Source organism: Platalea leucorodia (genome assembly GCF_965183815.1).
Source record: "Platalea leucorodia genome assembly, chromosome: 3".
In the NCBI taxonomy this organism is placed as follows: Eukaryota; Metazoa; Chordata; class Aves; order Pelecaniformes; family Threskiornithidae; genus Platalea; species Platalea leucorodia.
The window spans coordinates 40008731-40029382 of NC_138825.1; the positions used below are offsets into that span (position 1 = coordinate 40008731).

Genomic DNA, 20652 nt, shown 5'->3' on the forward strand with positions numbered 1-20652 from the left:
CAGGGAAACGCAGAAGATTAAATAGGCGAAGGAGTAACACGTACAAGCCAAATACAGAGGTAGTCGTTTAATATTTTAATAACTGTTAAGGATAATGCTTGAGTATCTCACAATATCACTGTAATTGAACACTTTTTAAAAATTTGCTAGGAGAACTAAAGATAAGCACAGTAATGTGCATAACTATTTAACTGACAGCCAGATTGCTGTCAGTTCTTTTGGTAATGAATTATGTCACTGCAGCATTTAAGTGAATGTCAAAATACATTTTTCTGTGGGAATCCTGTGGCTTGATGTACCTCGGTTCTTCTCAATAGCGGTACTTTGGATATGCATATTGCCATTTCTGATTTCCCTGTTGCAACTTGGATGAAATTGCGGACTGAAATAATCATTACTGAGAACAAAACTGAGTATGTTTTAGAAATGAAAAGCTGCTTTGCAGAACTGTTAGATCTGTCCCTCAGTGCTTTTTCACAGGACGAGTCCACACTGCGTTTTGGAAACAAAACGCAAGCCCTGTCTCCCTCTAGAGGCGTAATAAAGCAAAACAGACTAAGCCTGCCGCTTAGCACATTTAGCTTGCATCACGTGTGTAATCTCATAAATGAATGAAAGCTACGTAGACCCGTACGGAAAGCACTTATCATCTCATGGGCTTTGAGCATCACCATTTCACGGTGGTGCTCTTAGTTAGTCATGCAAGTGTTTTCCTTTTCCCCTGTCATTTATCTGGTGCCTCTAACTGGTGGCTCTGGCTGACTCACAAAATGCAGCGGGTGTATGCGGTGCGTTCCCAGTGATGCACGCTGCCAGAGCTTGGGTGTCGAGCAGCTCCTGGCCCAGCCATCCTTCTTCGTGTTCAGATCACAATGAGATCCAGAAATATGTCCAGATGCTAGCTCATAAGTGAAATGTCCTGTTTGGGGATGTTTTTTGACAGAATCATTATTGTATCTCTTCCTTTTGTGAACCAAACTGTTTAATATTTTGATCAAGATAATGAACTGAAAAGTATATCATCTTCTGCAATGAATGGGTTTACATATGATGAAGCCCCTGCCTGAGATGTGACTTCTCTACGCTGGTTTCAGTGTCGCATCAGTGAAGAAAAGTTGCCAACAAACCCTTGGGAGTCAGTTCCAAACGAGGGTGACTTCCCCGTCAGGGTACACCGAAGGATGCAGCGGACTTGCCGAGTTCAGGCGCACCGGCTGACGGGTTTGCCTTGGCGGCCGCGGCCCCGGGCTGGGGGCGAGGAGGGCCACCCGCCTCTGCGCAGCGCGGGGCCTGGGGAAGGTCGCTTCGTTGCACACAAAGCTGTGGGTGCCCAACCTCCACGTGTCCTCATTCCACTTCCATTTTCGTATGTATTTTTTTCCGCTTCCGTGCCAGCGCAGAGGCTGGGCTGGCAGGGAAGTGAGGCCGCCGCGGTGCCGGGGAAGGCGAACCCGGCAGCCGGAACCTCCCGTCGCTTCAGGCCGCTGCGAGGCGCCTGTGTCAGAAGGGTTCCCAGTCTTGTGGTTGACAAGATTTAGGATTAGACTTTTTCTTACTGCCTTATTCCCTTTAAAAACCAACCAACCAACCAACCAACCCACAAAGTTACTGAAAAAACCCCACCATACTCCCTATTTGTCATTGGCCGTAGAAACAGGGATAACCGCTTGCCATCACGGGCTGATGTGTTAATGGAAACGTATCGTTAGCCCCGCTTCGGGCAAAGGGCTACCCTCTGCCAGAGGCGAGGGCTCTCCTCTCGGCCGGGAGGACCGCGCACGCAGCACGGCCGCTCGGCTCCCGCCCGCCGCGGGGGCGGCCCCGGCCCCGGCCCCGGCCCCGCGTTCAGATGGCGGCGGCGGCAGCGCCGCGTCACGTGGCGGCGGGCGGGGCGGCCGCGCGCCCTCTCCGTGGCGGCGCGGGCGGGAGGATGGAGCCGGCGGCGCTGGAGCGGTTCCCCAGCCCAGGCAAGGGCAGCGGCCTCCGCTCCCGCCGGCGGGTGCGGCCCGGCGAGCTGCTCTACCGCGCCGAGCCCTTCGCCTACGTCGTCACCAAGGAGCAGCTGGGCGGCGTCTGCGAGCGCTGCCTCCGCAGGTACCGGCGGGCGGGAGGACTCCGCCGCCGCCGCCTCTCCCGCCGGCTCCGCCCGGCCAGCGCCGCCCCTTCCGCTGAGGCGGGGCAGCGCCGCGGCGCAGGCCGGGGGTCGCGGCGGGGCGGGGGTCTTTCCCGCGTGGGAGCCGGCTGCGCCGGGTCTCGGCGGCCGTGTGCCGCGGGGGCGGGCGGGGGGCTGCCGCCAGGGCTGCGGTGCGCGACTTGCCGCTGCCTCCCGCGCTTTTAGTGAGGGCTCTTTGCACGGGCTCTTCTGGCAGGGCGTCTCTTCTCGAGCTCGGGACGTTTGGGCAGGAGTCGGCGGTGCCGGAGGTGGCCGGGTGCTGTGCCGGTGCTCGGCGGCGTTTCCGCGGCGGGCTGGAGGCGGCAGGTTCCCCCCGGAGGCCCTCCTCCGCCCGGCGGGGGCAGGAGCGGCAGAAGGCTGCGGGGCGGCCGGTCGCTTCTGGGGGCGAAGGCCTGAGGTGGCCGGCGGCGGCGGCGGTGGGGGTGGCGGGCGCCGCCTGCCCGCCCCCGTCCTGCGCCAAGCTGCCTGTGGCCGTCAGGGTGAAGTTCTCGTGCGCCGTAGCCCCGCAGGGAGGCCGGCCGCGTGACGGCGGGCGTGACGCTGGTCCCTGCTTGCGTAATGAGGTGACAGCCGTGAGGCACCAGCCTTCGTGAAACGGGCAGCGTGAGGTGGCCGTTTCCTGTCACCGGCGCAGGCTTATGCTGTGTGAGGAGTACGTGGGTTTGAGACGGGTTGAATAAATGCCTGCCTGCCTGCCTGCCTTCCCCCACGCCCTTACAAGTGGAAGCTGACGAACCCGTAGTAGCTTTCTGGGTTTGTTTAAAAACAAAACAAACCGTTTCCTGCCCTTCAGCAATTTTCCAGCAAGATAGATTGTGGTAGACCTGTTTGTAGATCTGTGTATTAATACCTGAAACATATTGGCAGGTAATCCAAAACCATGTATAATTACCGAGACTTGAAGAAGAGAGACAATTCAATACTGCTAGCCTTTTTTTTTATTTTTTTTCTTTTAAAAAGTATTTGATGTTTTGTTTATTGAAACATTCCCAGTGTTTTGCTTCATGCCCTTACAGGGCCTCTCAGCTTCTGTTTAAAGAAATGATAACGTGATCCTCATTTTCCCAGAGAAGTTTGACAATGTGTTCTACATCACACTTGCATCGAACCTCAGCATATTAAAAAGCAAAACAAAACAAAACAATCAAAAAAAGATTTTTAGCTAATACGTCTGTGAAGTCTGACTCGTGATATCGGAGTCCTTCGAGGTGGTGACTGCCTGTACCTTTTCAACTTAAAGTCGTGAGAGGCTGCAGGCTTCAGAAGACAGGCTGAGTGCAGCAACAGGTGGAACGAACATGCATCTGAAATGTTTGGCTATAGAAGTGTAACCAGGGCAAGGTCTGTTTGGAGAAACAGTGGTGTTACCAACTGATATATCATGAAAGGTTATGCATTTGTGTGTTTGGCTTTTTTCTAAATAGTGATATCAGTTAAATTAAAAAAGTTAAATAAGGAAGTTAAAAATAATTTTCCACCAGTCTAGCTTCCACTGCAAAATGTACTATGGCTAGATAGAGTTTATAGATCAAGACTGTGCAAGCTGACTTTCTTCTTATTCATCTAATTAAAGGCAGTGGCTTCTTATTCAACGGACTTTGTTAAGTTAGTGATATGTATATCCATACATAAGTTGGTTTGTTTTTTTTTTAATGTATGGAAATTAGAAAACTGGTGAAGTACTGCTGAAGTGGGATGTGGAATCAAACTGTTTCATGAATCTGGTTTTCATTTAATATGCAGTGTGATATTTGTTCAAAGCCAGGTGTCAGAAAAAATCATTACCGCTCATTTCCAAGAGTACAGATAAAAGTCACATTGTCTACTACTGTTCCTGTTTTTCTCTCTGATCTTTAGGTGGCAGTAGAGGAACACAAAATAAAAAAAAGTCTTGTGTTTGACATTGATTTAGCATTTTAGCAATCTTATTATATATAAAATTAGTGTTTCAGTCTTTATACTGTGAAGTGTAATTCTATACTTACTTTTGTCTCCCATCTTCTAGTAGTAAATGTCGTTGGATGCAGCTTTTGTCTGCGTGAGAAGTGCTGGGTGAGCCAGAAGATGGGTAATGATGTGCAGAATATCTTATTTCTGGACTGCCTGCTGAGGGGCAGCATGGTCTTACCTGGATTTGGGGTCGCTGACTTACCCTGTGACCTTGGCTGAGTCCTTACAGTGAGGGTCTGAGGTACCCAAGCAGGGTAAGGATGGCTGTTGGGGGCAGAGTTTGCTGCTCTGATTCAGAGAGGAAAGCTCGGCAAGTGCAGTAATTCTGCTTAGTCTTATCTCAATTAAAGTGAATATTATTGTGGATTTAAAATACTGAAGTGTATGTTTATAAATATATAACTAGAGTTAGTGCATTTACCAGTAGAAAGACTGACATCTCTTCCTTACCTTATTGGGCTGTTGGTACTATTTGTGTAGTGAAGTTAACATTTTTGGTCAGTGTTATTAGGTCTATGTTGTCTGTAGACCAGAGGGCAAATTTTGGTAACTGCCTCCCCTTTTGTGATTTCTTCTTACTTCAGAGATAATCCTGTATTTTCTAATGAATGGATTCATGTTGTTTTTTGTAGAAGGCTGGGCTAAAATACTCTGCTATAGCTGATTAGATGTGATAGTGTAGCTGTTTTGAATTACGTTCCATTAGCAATTAAAAAAATACTGTCCTGATGTAGAATACGTAGTAAAGATTTGCTCGGAAATATAGATTTTGATAAAGAAGAAAAGTGTTTGTTGACAGCGTCTATTTCTATGGAAGCAGTGTCTTGAGAGAATGCATGGCGTTGTGTTGCGTGGTGGTACCTTCTTTGTGAAAGAGTATCTGTAGTGTTAGGGCCAGTGCCTGGCTGAAAACATGCTGTTTGTGCTTTTATGGAAGTCTGACAAGATTTGGATGGCCAGCATCTGCTTCCAGCAACTTACTGGGGAAAGAACAGAAAAGATTCTTCCTCTGTTGTTAACAAAAGGTTTTCTGTATGGCTTCCTCCATGCTTTAATACCTCTTTAAGGTGGGGTCAGTGGCAGTACAGCTTAGTACAGGTTTATGTAGCAGGAGTAAGGGGGTAAAAAAAGCTGTTTCATTTACAAACTTAGGAGCCTTCACTGTATTTTCCATTCTGCTGGACTTTGATAAAGATGGTGAATAAAGCTAATTGCCAGTGATCATCAGAGGCTTCCATCACCTTTCTCTGTACTGGAAAGCAACTATTACACCTTATTTTTTGTTCTTCTCTATCCTTTACCTAGCTATCAGTCTATAAAATGACATTTCTTCCAGTCCCTGTCGGCTTAGCTTAATTTAGCCTGTCCGCAATTATGTTATGCTCAGTGGGTGCCCTTTATTCATATGTGTGTTGAAACCCTCACAGAACTTGAGCAAGTTAGAAAAGGAGGCTGTCCTTTCACAGGAGCTATACTTGCTCCTTCCTTGTAGATTTTTATTCATCCAGGTGATTAATGATCTTACTCTTGATTATAGTCTCAGTTGTCTTGCTAGGGTCAGAAGCCAGGATTGCAGTTAGTATAGTCAAGTGGGTGTGATGATTGAATTTTTTTATTTCCTTAATAAAGCAAAGTACTGCAAACACTGGAATACTTGAGTTGGTGATATGTTTAGAGTTCTGCTGTTAATGTTACATGAGATTATAGGTGATGTCAGAATAGATCAGAAAATACTGATATTCTCAACTTTCTATGCAAAATTTTAAGTTTAAAGGAAAAGACTTGTTTGACCTCTTTTTTGCCATTAATTGGTGCTCTTTTTAATATTCCTTTTTGTTTAATTTTATGGTTTATTAGAATTTGCTTTTATGTAACTGATCAGATTAGAAGTTCCGTTAAAATCTGGACATAGCCAGTTAATTCTCAATTTAACAAAATAATCCTAAATCAGTACTGACTTTTAACGTAGGACAGTTTAACATTGCAAAGTTTGCTTGCACACGCTGATTTATCAGGCTGTCCATTTTATCTGGTGGTGGTGTTCAGTTTGCTCAGCTTGTTAAATCTTTACATGGCTTTTAAAGATGTTCTTTGTCTGATAAGTGGATGCAGAAGTGGCATCTCAGTGCTTGGCAGTTCTCTTCCTCTGTGTATTCAATGTTCTGTCGGCCATTAATCCCTGTGGATTGAGTTTTCTGCAAAGTACATGGTAGTGATGGCACTGCTTGACTTGACTTTCAGATTTTGAATTGAAAATATGATTTTAAATTGAAGATATACCCAGTCTGTTATAGAATGGGAGTCAAAATGAGAGGGAAAGTCAATTACGCCTTTGGTGTTTGTTTGCTTTTTACAGAATATTTCTGTGGTGGGTTGTATTTACAAGAATCCAGTGCAAGAAAACTTAAGTCGTGGTTCACACTTGGGAACAAGCAAACAAACTTTTTAGAATATGTGTCTTAGAGAAAGTAGGAAGAAGAGGTAACACTAGCCTATTTCCAAATGCTATACCACTTATGCCTTTAAAGGAAAGAGACACTTAAGAAAAGTGAATGTTTGAGAATAGGTAATGTACAACATTACAGACTGAAATAAAAGACGTAAGTGTTTCTTGTTTGGGTAAGATCACCAGTTCAGACTCTGGTAATGGAATAAGGGGAAGTATGAATGTGTTTTTTGTATGACCGCAGCATTTGTAAACATATCTAGAGAGAGGAAAAACAACTAAGTTAGGACTGTTGGTAAACTAGCCATGGCAGCAGACACTACTGCAGTGTGGGAAATATAACCAAGAATTTGGTAAATAGCTGGGCAATTACAAAGTGCTAAGCACAGGCGAGCAAGTGTATGCTCCTTGCTCTACTTCACCTGGCTTAAAAATAGCCAAATGGACACACCTTTACATTCAGGACTGTGTCTTCAGCATAGACACACTCTTAAATTAGCTGCTGGTTTATATTATTTTTATATTATTATTATTATCATCATCATCATTGTCATCATCGTCATCATGATGAAAGTTGGCATACCATTGGTAAAGTATGGTGTACCCAGGTTCATGGCATCCTGAAGGTACAAAAATACCGTTATGTTAAAATATTCCACACTGTGGTTCTAAGTCGATAGAAGCAGGGTTTGATTCAGAAAGAGAGCGATGCACGGAATGGTTGTTACTGTATAATCCTTCATACCACTGCGGCCCTGGCTTGGACTAGCTCAGCTCTGCCTGAGGACAGCTAGCCCTTAACCCTCCAAGTGTACCTCTTTCTCCTGCGATTGGGAGGTTGAGAGAGGAGAGGAGCTGGTTCTTTTGGCTTCATAGCAACGGGGATTTCTCCATGAAGGTGCTGTCATTCACCAGCAAACCTAAGACACTTCCTTAAGCGCCAAAGAGAGCGTCTCCGTTAGCACAGCGCCTGAGTTCTGCTGCTCCCAGCTGTTCTGGGTGATCGGGAGGTGTGAGCTAAGGGATGCTCTTTCTTTACACAGATAGAAGTTCAGCCTATATGAGACTTCAGAAATGCATGAGGCTATAAAATCTACACTGTCTCCTCATTTATCTCTGAAAAATACTTCTGTTCCTGGTTAATGTAGAGATAACTTTAACACTATGCTAGCTTCTTGAAAACATACTGTTTTGTTGCTCTAGATGTTCCTGGTATACTTGTATTTTGTTCTACAGGACTACTGAAATATGGAAAACTACTATTTGATGATACATTCTTTGATTGTTAACTTTCAATGAATTATCATCAAATGAAGATTGTTAAGTATTATAGTTATTTTTCTTTAGATATAAAACAATACCCCCATTTTATAGTTTGCTTATATAAAAAGCTTTTTTTTTTTTTTCTTTTGTGGACTATTGCATTTCCATGATTGTTAATAGACTGAGGTTTTTAAAATTCCTTAAATTTATATATAAAAAAATAATTCTTAGACTTACTACATAAATGAATTAAAGTTGGTCAGCATGACTTGGTGCCATGAGTTTGTTGGCAATAACATTTTTAAGATGTGAGAAGTATGGTGTGTTTCATGTCCCTTCTGTGACAGTCGAAGTTCCAGATGCATAACCTCGTATGAAGTAGAGGAATATAAACAAATTATATCTGATTAGTGGTAAACACAGTGTCGAAACAGTGTGACTATTAGGAGCAGGTATGTTTCTGTGCTTCCAAGGTAGGATAATCCTGGGAATTACATGTTATAACTTGATGTAGCATTTCTGACTAATCAGTTAGGAGTGCAACGGCAGTGCTCTTGTCTCTTGATATATCTGGTTTTGTGTGAAGTAAGGGCAAAGGATGTAAAACAAAATTGTATGCGAGACATGAGCTATACAGAGTATCAGAATTTCAGGTTCCATGTAGCTGTGTGAGAATGTTTTCCAAGACCTGAGAAATCACACACCACCACCAACAGAAGTGTTTCTATCTGTAGCTGAAGAACTAATAGCCGAAAAAAAGTAGCATTTTCCTGAGAAGATACTCTCCCTCCCCCATGTCATCTTACCATGATAGTGAAGGTTGAAGCAACCTTACAAAGAGCAGGATAGAAATGCTTTTTTCTGTCCTCGTGCCAGCTGGAGCCGTAGGAGAAGTGGCTTCCAGGCTGCTGTCCCATGCTGCCAGGAAAATCTGCAAGAGAGAGTGAATAGACTACTTGACTGTGCTTGCCTGCAGTATCTCCTCCAGAGAAGGCCTTGAACTTTCTTGTCTAGAGGAATAAAGCTTGTAGCAGAAATTACACTTAAAGACTCCATCTCCCTTTCCTTCTGCTCAGAGTCAGGCTGGAGGTGGGGAAGGAGGAAACTCTGGCATTCAGGATAGCATTCATACCAAGTTGTCCTGCTCTGCCTATTGATTTGGTTTGCCTCCCTCAGAGCACCCGTTAGGGTTGTCAGGAGTCCCCTGTGTTCCTGTTAGGAATAACCCTTGGTAGGTGTCTTCCTCGACTGTTTTCTTTCACTTGGAGATTTGTTTTGGGAATGTAATTCAGGTTCTGTTTGCTGTAAACCCTCTCGTTTCCATTGCACAGTATTTTGGGCCTTGCTCCATGGGTCCTGACTGCTTTGGATGCTCTGGGCTTGCTTTAGGCAAGGTGTGGGTCCTTGCCAATCTCCTTCTTCCCTTTTTCCACTGCCTTGTGGCCTTGAGGCTGCTGTTAATGCCTTCTGCTGCTAACCTGGCTTTGCCTCTGTTAATAACAGAAGAAATAGAAAAGGGAGAGGCGTTGTTAAAAATAAATTCTCTGAGGTCAAGTGTTTATTGCCATATCTGTCATTTATAGAAAATGAAAATTTAAGTTTAGCCATGGTTTAAAAGTCCCTAGAGGTCTTACGGTGTTGTGATTTTGTGTTTACAATTTCCATGCTTATACTGCTCTGTAATTTGAAAGGTATTATATCAAAATTGTTGTCTTGTCAAGCTGTGACTGACAATTTAAGTTGTAGTCATCTTAAATTCTTCTGAATTTAGGCTTTACTATGTATCTGCAATCCACAGCTGATGCTATATTTCTTTTCTGCATAGTGCAGTCCATAATATTACTGTTTTAAAATATTAATATGTTCTGCATGAATATTCTTTGCTTGTGGTAAATGATAAAGCCATGAAAATAAGTTTGTGAATTGGATTATCTGTAGTATTCATTTTCTTAGGGTGAATTGTAATTGTGCAAATACAAAATTAAAATTAGCGCTACGAGGGAAAACATAAGTGATTAAAATATGGGTAACTTCTAGCTAATGTAATATGTAATGACACAATTAGTTCCAGATATGTCCCGAGAAGGTTTTTAATTTTGCGTAAGTTGCTGAAAGTTTTACACTGCATTAGGGAATTTATTGTTTAAATTCTTTAAGAACTATTAATGATATCTTGTCCGTAGGCATTGGAATTCATTAATTGTTAGTGGTTGCTTCCATTGTGGCTGTACTTAAAAACCACTACGTGCTTTTGGCTGCCTGGTGTATGGGATGATGCTGTTTTCTCTTGTAGCGTCTACAGTCTTCTTCGGAACCTGTTGCAACAGCTGTTTTGAATTATTCAAAATGATGTCGGTGAGGCTTATAGAATTTTTGGCATGTCTCTCCACCCCACCCATTCATGTTTTGAAGCGGGGTATGGATCCGCGTGACAGCCTAGCTGATGTGCTGGCTAGAGGCTGCTGAAAGGGCAGGTTATTCGGATGGCTCCCCTGAGTCCTTGCTCTCCTTCCTGCACGCTCCTTCTGCTTGTCATTTGGCAGCTTTGCTGTTTATCTGACCTATGATATACTGGTGCAGGGAGGTAAACTGGCAGAAAACATACTTTACCAAAATATAAAAATGTTTCGGTGCCCTTGAATCAAATTATGCTGGGTGGAGAGAGGAGCTGAAGTGGCCGTTGAAGGGGCGGGTCAAGGTTGGACAGTCAGGGCTGTGCCTTCTGGTAGTAGCTAGCCTGTAGTCTGCTGTAGCTAAAAATGAAACCTTAAAAAGGGCAGTTAAGGGAATTTCCGGGCTCTTATGGGTGTCTTCAGGAGAAGCAGGGCTTTCGGGAGTGCAGGACCGACTGGCTTGTTAGTATAGAGGAGGATTTTTTTCTGCCTTGTAGCCTGGGTCAGTCCTGGGCGACCAGGCCCCACCTTCATTCCTTTGCCCAGTCATGTTTCTGCCTTATTTTACTTCCCCAGAAGCATTTCCTAACAGTAGTTTCAGTTTAGTAGAAGAAACACTGCAGACATTTTCAGTTGTTTTTTACTACAAAGGAAATGTTTTCTTTTTGGCTGATGTCTTGGTTACATAGGAGTGTCCTGACTTTTCTGGCTTTATTTTTGTCACCGATTTTACTTATTTCAGGATCTGTGCTTAATTCCTGCAATCATAATTTTCACAGCGCGCCTCTGCGGCTGAATGGGAGATTTTATTTAGAGGCCAAGGTAAACTTTTTGAATCATTCCCAAGGGTGTGCTGATGACTGTAGGGTCGGCGCCAAGTGGCACAATTGGCTGAACACCAGTGAGTAATTCGTGTGCTAACTCAAGCTGTAATCCCTTGTTCATGCAATATTTAGTTTTCCTGTTTATCATCTTAGCTACTAGCTGCCTTCAGCGCAGGGCTTGTCCTGCTATTAGCTTAATTGCTCAATCTTAAGTGAAATTAAAGACTGAATTTTTTTTTTTTTAAACTAAACTGTCTTCTTGGCCTCTGAGTGTCAGAGCACCTGATCCTGCAGTCAGTAGGCAGGAAATACAACTTTTGGCTTCACCGGGGAGGGCTTTCCTGGGCATTCACATAGGGTTTGTGTGCTCCCTGCATAATCAGGTTTCAGCATTCAAAGGAAAAAAGCCAGCAAGCGTGTTGATAAGGACTTCTTAGGAGGGTGTGATTAGGGGTGGTTGTGAGGTAGAAGCGTGGAAAAGGAACAAAAGATCATTATTGAGAAAGAAGAGGGAGTAAAAACACTCTTATCAACTATAAGCCCTTTCTCACAATTCAAATGAATATGGCTTATTCATACAGTTTAATTAAAATGGCTCATTCAACTGCTAGGAGTGTGTGCTAGTGACCTGAAAAGACAATTTCTGTGGTGTTGCCATTCTTGGTAGTGGAAAAGACCATGGTAGAACAGGGGGAGAGAAATGGAGACAAGATGTCTGGTGAAACATTGCTCTCAAAGAGGAAAGGTTTGTCTCAGGAAGTGTTGACCATGAAATAAACTATGTATGTTTCCTATGGAAAATCTTTGTTCAGTGTATTTCATGCTTCTCAAAGGTCAGAAACTTGTGTTTATTTATTTGTCAAGAAAAGCTTGAAAGGTTCAAACTGGAGTGCTGTCTTGGTGGGGGGTTTTGTTTGGTTTTGTTTGGTTTTGTTTGGTTTTGTTTGGTTTTGTTTGGTTTTGTTTGTTTGGTTTTTCTTTTAAGTACTGCTTCTCCTTCATAAGACAAACTGTAGCACCTCTTCTTCTTGCTGTGGCCTGGCTGTTCTTTTCTATCACAGAAATAGAGCTTGCAGCTCCTTCTGAGATAAGTGGTGTACCGAGGAACACTTGCTGTGTATAAAAGTATATCTCACAAATTTTACCTCTTCCATTTCTGTGCAACTTGTCCATGTGTGAGGAGTAAATTCAAGCACCGCTTTGCAAATCATTGTGCTAGGAATCTTTATGGAATATTGTATGGGATGAGAAAGGTTTGTGCCAGGCTAGTGCACTGCAGTTTAATTTCCTCTGAAAAAATTGAGATTTTTTTTTTTAATCAAACTCTGGATCCAGATACTCTAAGCATTGGGTGAGTATTGATGTGGGTCTGTACTTTGTGTAGCTCACTTCGATTCCTGTGGTGCATTGACTCCAAGTCTTCTAGCTGTTGAAAGTATCTTAGTCCAGATTTCTGAAGAAGCAAGAATAGACTGAAAGATTAAAAAGAAAAATCGAAGTGGCACAAAAAAACACTTCCGAGATTTAGGTTCATAAGTGTCTATGTTGTTTTAGCAAAGGAGACTGGCTACTCAGCTATTTACAAATTTTATCCCCTTGTCATATTAAAACTGCCTTATTAGTTGATATTGCTGTACAACAGATGGAATAGCTGTGGAAACAATTTCTTGAAGTACTGTATGAAACTCAACATGTGATGATAGATTTATCTGAAGTTTTTGCTCCAGGAAAAAAAAAGAGGCTGTGCAGTAATCCACATAAGATATATATGATATCAGATGTAAAACAGATATAGCAATGAAATGTATTTTATCTTTAATAAAATCTGTTACAGAATTATGTTATTTTTTTGTAAAGACTGTAGTTTTGGTTTTATTGCCCAAAATAAGCACAGAGTAACGTCTCTTAAGAGTGTCCCTTTCTGTGGCTAAGCCAGTAGATGCTGATGAGCACTAAAAAGAGTGACAGGTCAGGCATAATAACAGGAACAGAGTTATAAGGGCTCTTAGTTAGCAACCCAGTTACTGAAACAAGTTAATCTTGCCACTTCTAATAGATACCTAGTATTTTATTAGACATGCAGTCAGTCTGTATATTGCTTATATGTGGGTTTTGCTGCCACTTGATAGTCGTTGCCTCTTCGGCAGTCATTACACTAACTATTTTATGTGGTTAGTGCCTTATTTTGTGTTCTGGTAAGTCAAAACTACTTAAATTAGATTTTTTTAATGAAACTCCATCAGGAGTGTGGACATGCTGAGCATTGTATGCAAAACAAATAGACCCCGCTACAGACTGTGGAAATTTGGGGTGGGGTTGTTTTACTGGACTCACCTTCCTACTGAAAAGTATGCTGACTGGAGAGTCCTGTTGCATATATATAAAATGTAACATAGGCTGGATTCATTTGTGCTGAGTTAATGCCCCTTATAGGATTTAGGATTAAAAATAAATAAATGTTTGGGAGGTGGTGTGTGTGTTTGTGTTGAGATATGTATTCAACTAACTTCTCATTGATTAGGAAGTTACTGCATTTATCAAGACTTAAGTAGTTTTATTTTTATAATGTTTGTGTTATTCAGTGTTTCAGGAAAGGTTTACCCTTCTGTTCCTGTTCACTGCCTTTATAGAAATTCCCTTTGCAATAATACATGTCACTTTACTTACGTTTTTATCTGAAGAGGCTATTGTAAGATTTCTCACTTTTAAGGGTTGGTTGTCATTTTCCTCCCTGTCTGCCACCAGGCGAAGCCTTCGTAGACAATCTTCAAAACACAACTTGGGATAGGGGGTCAATCAAAGCAAAGAACGGCAGTGCTCGCCTCCTTTTTTAATTTATCGCGCTGCTGTATAAAACTGAAGATACTCCTAGCTGATGGGGATATTTTAATGCATGTATGAGGAACACAACAGATGAAGGATGACCTTTTAGTTCAGATAGGTAATTGGAGGATTAGAGCCCTTGTTTTGTCACTGGCTTCATCTGTGAAATTGAATAAGGTCTTTCATTGCTTACCTATTTGAGAGAGACTTGAAGTTTATTGCATTCACCCATATACTTAGAAGTTGTTGATAGCATGTAAAATAGAAAATATTTTAATTATATGTTCTTATGTCGCCTTAAGGGCAATATTTGACCTTGGCCCACTTGAACATCTTAAAAAGTGATTATAGGCAGCAGAAGGCATATCTGCTATAAATTTAATAATACCACTAGGAAAAAGTCCAACATCAACAGGTTTATACCTATATTTACAATTAACACGGCTTTCTAAAATTGCTAAAGTACGTCCTAATTCTGCCAGAGCTGAAAGCTTCGCCGTATGAAACTTTATGGCCCGTGCAATTTGCCAGATCAGAATATTACGGTGCTAGATCATATGATGGTTCCTTCCAGCTTCAAAAGCCATGAAAGTTACTTGTCCTTGGGCCAAGAAAAAAGTGTAGGAGTGGGAAAAAAGCAGCTTAACTGATACCATAGAAAACCAGAAAAGGGGCCAGTGGAATCTGAATTACAACAGACTAAAGAAAACATCAGTGTGAAAAACTGTTTACCTGAGATGGGCCCAGGAGACATAACCTAGAGACCTGCTCTAAGGAGAACAGATATTAAATATTTCTGGGAAAAACTGATTGTAAAGGAAGAACATGTCAGTTTTTTTTAAAGTACTGGTCTGCCATGGATGATATTGTGATATAAATCACTTACTTACCAAATCAAGAGAGAATTTAGCAGATGGAAACTAAAGTAACAATGTACGTATGGTATGAAGGGTTATGAAACATGCTTTCTGATTTTTGCATGTATGTGTAAAAAATCACAGAAAGATTTTGAAAGGTGGGACCTACAGTCCTTATTTTCCCTGGAAAGTTAGAAGGCTGTAGCCCCCCGTGTGACTCATGGGAACATTTAAAAGAATGAAGGGGAAGTGGAAAATACCGGTCTGGGAAGAGACTCATAATTTCTGTACAAGATTTGAATTTCCTGAATGTCGTGGTTTAACCCCAGCTGGCAACTAAGCACCACACAGCCGCTCGCTCACTCCCCCCACCCCAGTGGGATGGGGGAGAGAATGGGAAGGGTGAAAGTCAGAAAACTCGTGGGTTGAGATAAGAACAGTTTAATAATTGAAGTAAAATGAAATAGAATAGTAGTAATAGTAATAATAATAATATACAAAGCAAGTGATACACTATACAATTGGCTCACCACCTGCCGACCAATGCCCCGCCCGTCCCCAAGCAGCGATCGCTGCCCCCTGGCCAACTCTCCCCAGCTTACATACAGAGCATGACGCCATACGATACGGCATAGCCCTGTGGCCAGTCGGGGTCAGCTGTCCTGGCTGTGCCCCCTCCCAGCTTCTTGTGCACCGGGCAGAGCATGGGAAGCTGAAAAGTCCTTGACTGGTGTAAGCACTACTCAGCAACAACCAAACCATCAGTGTGTTATCAACATTATTCTCATCCTAAATCCAAAACACAGCACTATACCAGCTACTGAGAAGAAAATTAACTCTATCCCAGCTGAAACCAGGACGCTGAAGTTGAGAAGTATCTTAAGGAGAGGATAAAAGCATTTTAAATTAACAGGATTTCTTGATGGAAAAGATCTCTAAGAACTTGTATACAAACTGGTGTGGAAGGAACTGGATTTGGGGCTGGCCAGTAGAAAGTTGTGTCTTTGTATTTGGCCAGGAGAGCTGTGGGCTGGAAGCAGCAACGCTAGACATGTAGCTGGAGAGCGTGGAGCTGTTTGCATGGTGGCATCGGGGTGGTTATGCTGCCTGGTGGTGGAAGAGCATGTAGGTATCATGGTTGACACCAAAGAGCGTGGATGTTACCTGCAATTCTGAGTATGCTGTTTCAAAGTTGTTTCTAGCCTCTTATTTTGTTCCTGAGTCTCAGGAGGAATTGAATTATTAAAGGACACGTTCTGCCTTTGAACAGGTACCTCTCAGCAATGTCAGTGTTACGTGTGCACAGAATACAGTGATGTTTGGCTTTCTGTTGGGGGGAGCTGGTGTAGGGCTCTGGTCACTTCTCCTGCAGCGTTCCTTCCCTTATTAATCTGCTTTGAGGCAGATGAAATAATTTACAGAACTCCCAAGTGCTTCAGAAATAATTATGGACTCAAAATCCTTGTCCTTAGAGATTGCCTTGGGGGTTATGACTTCAGGAATATGTCTGTTCAGAACAACTGTACTGTAGACTTACTAATTTTTAATTTTTGTATCTTCTTTTTAACATCCCCCCATGGAGTCTTATAAGCTGTAACTGTCTGTAGACATACTATTTTATGACCCTTGTAGTTAGGGCTGCTTGTGAAGGATGTATTTGGTACTCATTCTCATGTGTTCATATAGGCTTTAATTAGAAAATTCATTTCTACTAAAAAGTACTTTACTAATAGCTGTTTGTTATTAATTGAAAGATTATGCTTGCTTTTCTGCTCCATAGCACATAAGGATTCAGTATCAGTTTTAAAAACTGCATTTGTTGGGACATCTCAATGTTAATCCATTTTACAGCTGGAAGGTAACGACATTTTTAAATATTCATTTTGTTTTTCAGATACAAAGTCACCTGCACTGTGTGTTTACGTCTCTCCCTTTCACTGTAAATTCTTCGAGGCATGAAATAGCTTGCCAGTTGTCTCTTACGCTCAGAAGTTAATGAATGGTTATCAGTTTATTGCAGATAATAACTTAGCTACAAACCATAATGCATGCATAAGCTCATTGTGTAGAATTTTTGCCTCAAGACAACATTTAATCGGTGGTTGTAGGTTTAGTAATGTCATCCCAGGCTGTGCTTTCCCCCAGGTCTCCACAACAGAAACCTCCTCCTCCCCGCCATCCTGCCCCATTCTGCGAGCAGACGAGGTTAGAAACTTTTCTCAGCTTTGAAATGCTTCTAATTTTGCCACAAACTTCTAGTAGCTTTTAGTAGAGCAGATGTTTTGGCTTTATCTTGTGATGAGTCCTTGGTATTTGTTCCGACTGGTAGAAATAAATGACCTCTAGTTTTTCCCGAGCTTGTACGTATGAAGTAAAGTCTGTCCTTGATGTGTGTTAATGTCTTGTTTACTGCTGCTGGGGATGTGAGTTCACAATCAGGAACAACAAAATCTCTGGACTCACTCCTGCAATTATCTCCTATCAGAATTTCTAATAAAGAGAGAAAAAGATTTTAATCTTTTTGAACTAGTATGCCTTCTAGAATTAGTAATTTCCAAAAGTGCATTTTTTTTGTTCACTTGTGTTTTGTTTTTATGCATATGTATAATTCTTATGCAATAAAAAAAGCTGGATTAATTTTCATTGTAAGAACAGTATGTTCTCTTAAACTTATCTTGTAGCTGAAACAAATAGAAAATTATTTTAACAGTCTCTAAATAATTTAGTTCTTATGTTTGAGAAGTTATTTTCCAACCAACTTTAGATTAAACTAATTAAAAAAAACCTCCATTAATTCCTTCTTGATTTTTATTTTGCAGTTACTGAGGATATATTTAACAAATAAATATGGTGTGCATTTGGGGAAACAAGTTTTATTATAGCAGTAAGGTTACTGCTGGCACTGTGTACTACAAGGTAATATGGTGGTGGTGGGCCATCAAGTCAATTTGTTACTTAATGGGATTTACCACAAAGCTTTGTACGGTAATGGCTTCAATATCAGGCTTTTGGAGGAATCCTTCATATAAAAATTCTGTTTTATTCTATTTTTAAAATGTCATATCAGTTATTGGAAAAAAAAAAATATGACAGACTATTTTTTTTCTTGCTTCATGTTAGGCTTGTCATCTACTTTGCATAGCTGTGCATTGACAAAGCCTCATTGACGGAAAGTTGACTCTCATTTTACATCTACAGCAAGCATAAACATTGCATATTGATGTGATTGTAGTTCCTATAGCACTGTCCATGAGGAGTGATGTTTTCCAATTATGCAGTTTAATTCCCTAGCCTATTTCAGCAGTAGGCTTACTGGAAAGCAAATGTCCCTCCTCCTCATGCTGAAAGATTGTTAACTTCTTAATTATGCCATGGGGTTGGGGGATGTCAGTGCAGATGCTCTTCTTGTGCTTTGCCTTAAACACCCAGAGAGTGGTATTTGGGTGGTGCTAAGGTAGGTATTTCTGGGTGCTGTGTGTGGAGGTCAGGTGCTCCGCGCTTTGTTTCGGGATTACATCCTACAAGCAGAGCCTGGCCCTAAGCGTCTTCAGGAACTGTGGTTCCCTTTCAGCACTTGCACCCTGCAACAGCTGCTGGGGCTTCACCCATGACCAAGACCCTCTGGGGCTTGGTTTGCTGGGGCGCTCCAGGCTGAAAGAGTTTCCTTAGGGAGGGCTGATGTGTCCTGGTTTGTCATGTAAACAAAGCTGTTTCCAAATAAGATGAAGAATTTTTCCAGGACGTGTTGCCGTAGTGAGGAGAAGCTGTTCCTGGTGAACACGGGTAGCAGCAGCCCAGGGAATGAACATCCGAGATGCAGTTTAAAGAGGAAGTAAATGGATGTGATTGTGATAGACATGATTAAAAACAATCTTGTGTACTGTTTTACAATACACTCATCTGAAACTACATCAGATTAGTGGAAGGAAAAAAGAAATTTCACCACATGAAATATGGTGTCTGCTGATTCATGCACTGGTGTAGGGGCAGGAGGAGTCATGCTTTTATTTCAAGACTGGATTTTTTGTGTGATTGTTTTTCAACACTTAAATGTTTTATATGTGATGAGAGGTTGGTTTTTGGTTTTTTTTTGTTTTTTTTTTTTTTTTTTTGAAGCTGGGAATATAGTCAACAAAAATTTAACATGACTAAAGTAAGAAAAATGCAAAGAATGGGAAAAAATTGTTTTTATAACTGGAAATGAAGTTGAAATGTAAACAAAAAAAGGCTTAATAAAAGGTGTCATTGCTCATGTAAGCAAGAAAATGCCTAGTTAGTGTATTTCAGTTTGGGTTTTTTGTTTGTTTGGGTTTTTTTTAAGTCAATATGTCTTGAGAAAGCCTGACATAATAACATTGGTTTGTTTCTAGAATAGTTTGTTTCTAGAATTGTCCTAACACAAGAATTATCCACTACTTTTCTATGTCAGACAAAAACACTATTCTGTTCACTTTTTTTTTCCTAAGCAACAATTTTTAGTTGCATTTGTCTTACTTTTCCTCTAAACGCGCTTTAAATACTCAACATTAAAAAAGTTAATGGATCTAAAAAGGCTTAGTAGTGTGCTCAGGTTTTTTAATTGTCTGGTCAGTTTCCCTCAAAAGATGCTCATTGAAAAGAACAATGCCAGACACAGAAACTGTATTTAGGTAGGATTTAACAACATGTTGTTGAACATGCATAAGGAGTCAAAAACTAATTCTCAAAACTATGAACGGCAAGTTGATCAAAACCGCTCTCTTACATAGTTCTCACTTTTCTGCTGAACCCACGCGGAAGCCACCAAGTTTAATTTTGCTTAACTTGGGGTTTAGAACTGTGCATGAGTCTGATCTGTAGGAATTGGTGATATGGAAGTCACCCTTTTCCCTTTGTGTGGGGAAGACTGAATATTTACATGTGGTATTGACATTTGTGGTTTTGAACTATTCGAGTGTTTTTAATCACATCAGAAATGCAGACTGCAAAGGGACTGTGTTTGGGAAGAGAAAAGCATTCCACAAGTGTCAGTATGTTGTTACTACATATTGGATATGCTTGGTATGTTGTGCGTATAGTAAAGCCACCTGTCCCGTTAGCAGACAGATCTTTAGGCACTATGAGGGTTTAAGGAAAAGCTGTTACAGTGGTGGTAGCACTGCTCTTGATGTAAAGCCCAATATTTTCCTAGTTGCAAATATATTAATCTCTTATCTCAATTACAGTTTCTCTAGATAAGAAGTAAGATTATTTATTTCAATAATTCTGTGGGATTTTTTTTTCCTCAGTTGTGCTGGTGACTGATCTGTTACTTAGGGCTGTAGGACCTAAGACTTAGACAATTCCATCTTTCTTGACGGGTGTTGAATTTCTCTGTGTGTGCATATAGATAGATTAAAAAAAAAAAAAAAGGCGAAATAACAAATGAAGTCTGTCTACCCACTTGTAAAATGGCCAGCAGCAAGAAAAGCAAGTGAAAACCACCAAAATTAAATTAACTACAGCTTGATGATACTTTGGTTTTGTTTTTTGAGCAGCCAGAGTGCAGCTGTGTATCTCTTTGCAGCAGAATAGGAGCTGGTGCTCTACAATAATTTTGATTGATGCCTTCCACATGCCTCAGCTAATCTGAAGTTTGAAGTTATACTCTATGTTGGAGATGTTTTTGCAGTTGCAAACAGATTTTTCAGCAAACATTAAGTTTGTGGCTCTCTTTTTCCCTGTGAACACAAGGTCTGACCTTAGGAGGTGTGTAGGTGTATCCACTCCCGTGGAAGTGAATAGACATTGGACATAAGGCGCAGGAGATGCATCAGCTTGTAGGATTGAGCTGTTTCACTTCATTTGTGACCTAATCAGGATTTGAGCTGAAGTTTCAGGAAATGAAGACTTAGTCTTGCTATTTCATTTCCATAAGATGTTGCAGTGAATTAGAAAATTATAC

At 41.5% G+C, this 20652-nt stretch overlaps 1 protein-coding gene across 1 annotated transcript in view; it reads left to right on the top strand.

The window, feature by feature from the left end:
- Window positions 1-1930: 1930 nt before the first annotated feature.
- The window catches only part of SMYD3 (SET and MYND domain containing 3), a gene marked incomplete at both ends in the record, with an annotated part of 424343 nt that continues 405621 nt past the window's right edge, over window positions 1931-20652 (top strand). The window contains one exon of the mRNA XM_082307309.1: window positions 1931-2094. Coding sequence (XP_082163435.1) covers window positions 1931-2094 — 164 coding nt within the window. The remainder of the gene's footprint in view (window positions 2095-20652) is intronic.